We start from the raw sequence: 6,043 nt of genomic DNA, 5'->3' as shown, positions 1-6,043 counted from the left end.
CCTAGGTTTATACTTGTTTCAATCTCTCCTGGTTTTTCTCCCAAAGTCCTTTTCTCGCTCATTAAATAAACCTACTTTATCATTTTTGTGGAGAGGGAAGAATCCTAGAATTTCTAGGGAGTTCCTCGAAAGGCAATCGATCACAAGGAAGCTTAGCTCTTCTGAATTTTATTGGTTGCTACTGGGCCGCACATCTTCAAAAAATTATTTGCTGGTATAAAGAGCCAGAGGCCAACTGGTGTAAAGCAGAAGCAAATACTTGTATCTCCACATCACTTTCTGCCTTAATAACAGTGAAATTGCCCTTTTCTCCTTCTCAATATACCTCAAGTCCAGTTGTATGTTCTACGCTCAGGATATTGTCTCAGCAAATGAATAAGCTTAATGACTTTTCTATGTGAAGTCCTATCTGTAATAATCATCTGTTTCCTGCTGGCAAAATGGATAGTACTTTTGTACAGGGGCAGAGGGTTGGCTTGGCCAAATGTAGTGATTTTTATATTGATGACACTTTTGCCAGTTTCAGGGATCTTTCTGAGAAATTTCAGTTGTCACAGTCCAACCTATTTCATTACTTTCAAGTCCGACATTGTATTCAAACTCAGAGTTCAACTTTCCCTGTCCTACCATCTACATCGCTACTGGATAAAGTTTTACAGATTCCTATGGTCCATAAAGGGCAGATTTCAGTAATATATAATATAATTATGTCCTTAAATAATGTGATAATTGACAGAATTAAAGGGGAGTGGGTAAAGGACATGGGAATTGAAATATCTGCTGAATTATGGGAGGAAACTCTTAACAGAGTTAATGGATCAACCTCTTGTGCTTGCCTCAGTCTTATACAGTTTAAGGTCCTCCACTGCGCCTATTATACAAAATCTAGACTTTCAGAAATGTACTATAATGTCAGGGATGTGTGTCATCGATGCTAATGTGATAAGGCAGGTTTTGTTCATATTCGTTATATTCATTTTGGTCCTGTCAAAAGTTGCGAGACTACTAGGCATGTGTGTGTGTGTCTGTGTGCGCACTTACACAACTGAAAGAAAATCAGGTCTGTTACATTTAGCAAAAAATACAAAATGCATTTGTACCATTCCAGACTTATAATGTGAGCATAGCTTTTGTTGCTTCATTTCTTACATACTTAGCACTTTTGTAAAGCAGCAGAGGAACATGTTTTTAATAGGATGTACTGCAGACTAAAAAAGAAGACATATGCCAGAAAATAGGAACAGAAAATGTCACCAACACTAGCTGCACCTACTTCCTTCCATGTTTCCCAACTCACAGACTCATTGAAACTGAAGAACAGAAAAAAATCACCTGGTCCTTTTCTAGTCTTTAGCTGTCCAGTTTCTGAGAGTCTTTGCCCATTATAGCCTCAGATTCTTGTTCTTGGCGTACAGGAATGGAACCTGATGTTGTCTTCTGCTGTTGTAGCCCATCCACCTAAAGGTTTGATGTGTGTTTTGAGATGCTTTTCTGCTCACCACAGTTGTAAAGAGTATTTATTTGAGTTACTGTAGACTTTCTGTCAGCTCAGACCAGTCTGGTCATTCTCCTCTGATCTCTCTCATCAACGAGGTGTTTCAGCCTACAGATCCTCTGCTCACAGGATGTTTTTTGTTTTTCACACCATTCTGTGTAAACTCTAGAGACTGTTGTGTATGAAAACCCAAGAGTTCGGCAGTTTCTGAAATACTAAAACCAGCCCATCTGGCACCAACAACCATGCCACGGTTAAAGTCACAGAGATCACACTTTTCCCCCATTCTGATGTTTGATGTGGACATTAACTGAAGCTCTTGACCTGTATCTGCATGATTTTATGCATTGTGCTGCTGCCACATGTTTGGCTGATTGGATAACTGCATAAATGAGCAGGTGTACAGGTGTTCCTAATAACGTGGATGGTGAATGTATACTAAACATGAACAATCATAAGCTGGACAGAATACATTATAGATCTACTAAATATTAACAACCATAAACTGTAGACATGTTGAGAATTCGGTGATAAGCTGGTTAATGACAGGTTTTTAATAGTCTGTAGATGGCTAGTTGAGTGTCTAAATGGATTATCCAAATAAAGAGTTAGTGAATATTTAATAATATGTTGTGTGCCCCCTTCTCAAGCACTTGAATCTATACTGACTGAGATGCAGTAAGTTAGAAAGTATGTTATGATTTGTGTTTTACTGTCTTGCAAGTTTAGTATAGAATGTAGGAAACAGTCTATGTGTACATTTGGTATACATAAGCATAAGCCGCTGAAAGTCAGTTCTGCTGGGGTTTTCGTGTGTAGTAAAACCACAGGCTATAAAACATCATCCACCTTTCAAGCTCAAAACAGTCCAGAAAATTCAACATCATGTTTTTGGATTATTGTGTCAAATGTGACAGAGAATTGTGACATATTCATCAAAAAATTATGAACCTATTAGATTGATAGCTAACAGTTTGCCTATACTAGCATTAATGTTCCTCTGTAAGGACGGAAGTGTGATTTAGATCTCAGTGGCACTGAAGAGTGATCATTTCCAGCACAGAGTAATAACATGTGAAAAGGTTTGTGTTCTGTTCAGTATCAGGTCTTATTCAAAGCTGAAAATAACAATTCTTGAAAAACTACCTGTGCTTTTAAATCTCTGTTCCCTTAAAATGTTACATGACCTTTGCTTTACAGGTATTTAATTGCAACAATTCAAGTTACCAGCACACATTGTGATGCCTTTTTTTTTTTTTTGCAGAGAAGCATTAATTTCAGCCATATGCTCTTTCTTTCTAAAAGTACAGAATATTTGACACATTATAAAGCTGTTTACTTTTGCTTGCATTGTCTGTGAGTAAGCTAAGCTGACTGGCAGTATATTGCTGAAGATGATTAAGATAACCCAATGAGGCTAATCACATTGACTCAGTAGTACAATGACCTGGATGTCTGAAAACCTTCACTTGCGCTATCAAATTCTACAGTGGAAATCAGATCCTCATCATTGTTCACATTACAGAAATTGCAGTAGAGTAAAGCTAGTGCACAAATGAGAACAATAATAAAGAAAACTGTAGTAGATAAAGCAACAGGAAGGCCATTGCCTTCAGTACGGCTGTTGCCTTCAGGACACTCCTTAAGTTTGAACTCTATGGTCTTTTGGCTCACTTCATTTTTTGCAGTGCAGTAATAGATAGAATCACTTTCTTTTCTGGTGATATGAACACTTTTCCCAACATGAGAGAACCCATCTGGTCCTCTCCAGGTAAACTCTACAGGCACTGGAGGGTCCACTGAGCACAGAAGTGTTATGTCTGTGTCATTCTGCTCACAAGTCACTTTTGGCTCAGAAACTGCATCTAGAAGCAAAATATGTCATTATTACACCATAATTAACAATAGATGGCTAAAGAAGATTTTAATGCTTTTAATAGCACATGAACTACTAGAACATTTACAGTTTCACTGATGTACATTTTAATTACATCCATCTAATTTGTGATCAGTAGAATTTTAGCCCATGTACATGTAAAACATAACCTGGTTGGAGAAATCTGTATTACATGCTGTGAGCTGAAGTGTTACATAGAACTGAATCAGTAATCACTGATCTCATTTCCTAAAGACCTGGATTCAGTAGTTTGTAGCTTTGTGAATGTACAAAAGCTACAGACATGATAAGTCGCAAGTTTAATGACATGGTGCGACATGCTGTCCTAATACAGGAGGCAAAAAAAACTCTGCTCTTGATCTATTTGAATAAATAACAGAGCATAAAACCTTTTACTGTGTAAATGTGTATAAATACATAAGTGTCTTTTAGCAGGTAAGAGCTAACTGTTGCCAAATAATTTTAGCTGACCTATACTGACTCATTCTGTTTAGTCCTTTAGTAGCATGGTCTCTGTGTTTTTGCCTTTTTTTGTCCAGATGTCAGTCTTTACAGACTGAGACTCACTTACCAATCACTGTAATCGTACGTTCAAAATACTGTAGAACTCCTTTCACCTGGAATTGACCTCTAAATACACCACTGTCCTCCTTCTTCACCTGAAGTGTGAGGTCTGCAGTGTCAGTGTTAATATGTGCTCGTTCTCTGTATCGATACCAGTGAGCCCCGTTGTCAGGATCCCACTCAACCACTAAGTACCCATTGTGTCTCCAGTCAAAATTTTCAATTTTTCCTTGTATTGCTGGACGAAAAGTGTAATTTGTCCCAGTTGCAATATTTTCACTGTATACATAACCTAACAGAACAAAGAATGAAACAGAAATGAAAAATACAGTATGAAATTGTGTATGGGTCATAATGCATTTCGAAATATCAAATTACAAAACATGAACCAGGTAGCATACGTTACTACTTACTACTAAAGTAATTAGTCCTGGTTGCAATATCGTTATGGGTCTTAGTACATAGTACATTTAACTATAACATACAGCTGTGCATTTCAGTGATTATATATTAATATCCTTAATACCCTTCTTGATAGTTGGAATCTATAAGCAGTTCCGAATACTATTGTCAATCGTCCCAAGCCTACTACACAACATTCACACAACCCCATCTCAAAAAAGGTAAACACAGCAATAACACAAGTGCATCCTGTGAAAAATAAATACAGCATTCACACAACCTTACCACAACCCCATCACACACAATATAAACACATGTACATTACCCCAGCTCAAAAATCTACACAATATTCACACAACATTGTCCAGTAAAAAATAAACACAACAATCACACAACAGCAACCCAAAACAATCTTACAACATTCACACAAACAGTCTTTCTGAACATTATTTTTTGTATCTGTATGATGCTGTTTCTTCAACAATTATTTGACATTGTTTGCACATATTTCAAAATTATTTGTGATATGAAAATAAAAACAATTCTAACTATTGCACCTTTCATGCTAAATTTGTGCGTTGTCAGGAAAATCTCTTTTGCTTGAAAATCAATAGAGTATATACTGCATATAAAATAGAATATAGGACATGTTTAGAATAGACATTATAAAACATTTTTTTTAAATAGTATTTGCAGTACTATTAATTTTTTCTACTCAAATTAAATACAGTGGCTTTAAAAAAAATCATGCATGCATGTATAACAGTTTTCCCCACACAGAACATTAGAGAGCACACAGCAGCTGGCAGTGTGACTTTTGGACTGGGTGCAGTGAGGTAAGCCACAGAAGCCAGTTAAAGATCTAGGTTAAATATATTTAAATTTGTTACTACAGTAATGGAAATAACCATGAATATCAGTTTCCTAAAGTAATGTTCTATAAATAAAGTTCCTGCCAATAAATAATATCATTTATATGAATATCAAAATAGGATCCCTCTTTTCTTAGCAGAATATCTACTGTAAAGCAAAGTAGAAAAGTAAAGTAGTTTACAAAATTACAGAGGCAGATGATTATTGAGGCCCTTGGTTGTCTTGCTCCACTCACAGCTATGTTAGTTTGTTCTCTTTTTGCGCTTAACTGACCTTACTCACTGTAGCTATAACACTACACACTGACATTATTTTCAAATAGTTAACAATGAACAAACTGCAAACTGAGAGTTTTACTTACCAACATCAAATAGAATGAAGGACATTAAGATGCCCTGTATGTAACTCTTTCTCGCCATGTTTATTTTTTACTTCTGGTTAACCAGAAAGAGTGTAGCATTAAGAGGAACACCAGCCCGCCCCTTGGTAAGAAATTCTGTCATTCTAAACATATGATACAGGAAGTTAAGTTTTTTGTGCCACTGGTAAATCCCGTAGAACTCAAATAAAAAATAACGATGAACTAACTTACTATAAATAAATAAATAAATGTGTAACGAGAAAAGTGTTAAAAAAAAAAAAACAACTGATGGACTTCTGGTATAGCCATGGTTAACTTGGTTAACTTTATTCACAAAATTATTTCACTCTTACCCAACCTGAATTTTCACCACTTAATTTTTGGTGGGGATTTAAACTGTGTCATTAACCCAGTCTTAGAACCTGAAAACTACACTCCAGTCTAAAATGTC

At 36.1% G+C, this 6,043-nt stretch overlaps 1 protein-coding gene across 1 annotated transcript; it reads right to left on the bottom strand.

Moving 5' to 3' along the window:
* Window positions 1–1,150: 1,150 nt before the first annotated feature.
* On the bottom strand, window positions 1,151–5,748 carry LOC113524070 (uncharacterized). Its single transcript, XM_053233874.1, has 3 exons — window positions 5,593–5,748; window positions 3,964–4,248; window positions 1,151–3,360 (listed from the first exon to the last, which is right to left on the bottom strand). Exons 1-3 carry the CDS (start codon window positions 5,648–5,650, stop codon window positions 2,927–2,929), a joined length of 777 nt encoding a protein of 258 aa, XP_053089849.1. The 5' UTR covers window positions 5,651–5,748; the 3' UTR covers window positions 1,151–2,926.
* Between the last annotated feature and the right edge of the window lie 295 nt (window positions 5,749–6,043).

Source organism: Pangasianodon hypophthalmus, chromosome 5 (assembly GCF_027358585.1).
Source record: "Pangasianodon hypophthalmus isolate fPanHyp1 chromosome 5, fPanHyp1.pri, whole genome shotgun sequence".
NCBI lineage: Eukaryota > Metazoa > Chordata > Actinopteri > Siluriformes > Pangasiidae > Pangasianodon > Pangasianodon hypophthalmus.
This window is presented reverse-complemented; position numbering and strand designations above follow the sequence as displayed.

Bases quoted from the DNA above. Each gene is read 5' to 3' on its own strand.
- LOC113524070 (XM_053233874.1), bottom strand. From the start codon at position 5,650: ATGGCGAGAAAGAGTTACATACAGGGCATCTTAATGTCCTTCATTCTA. The intron at 4,249-5,592 runs GTAAGTAAAACT...TTGTTCTGTTAG, and splicing joins CTTCATTCTATTTGATGTTG to GTTATGTATACAGTGAAAAT. The intron at 3,361-3,963 runs GTAAGTGAGTCT...TTTTGCTTCTAG, and splicing joins ACGTACGATTACAGTGATTG to ATGCAGTTTCTGAGCCAAAA.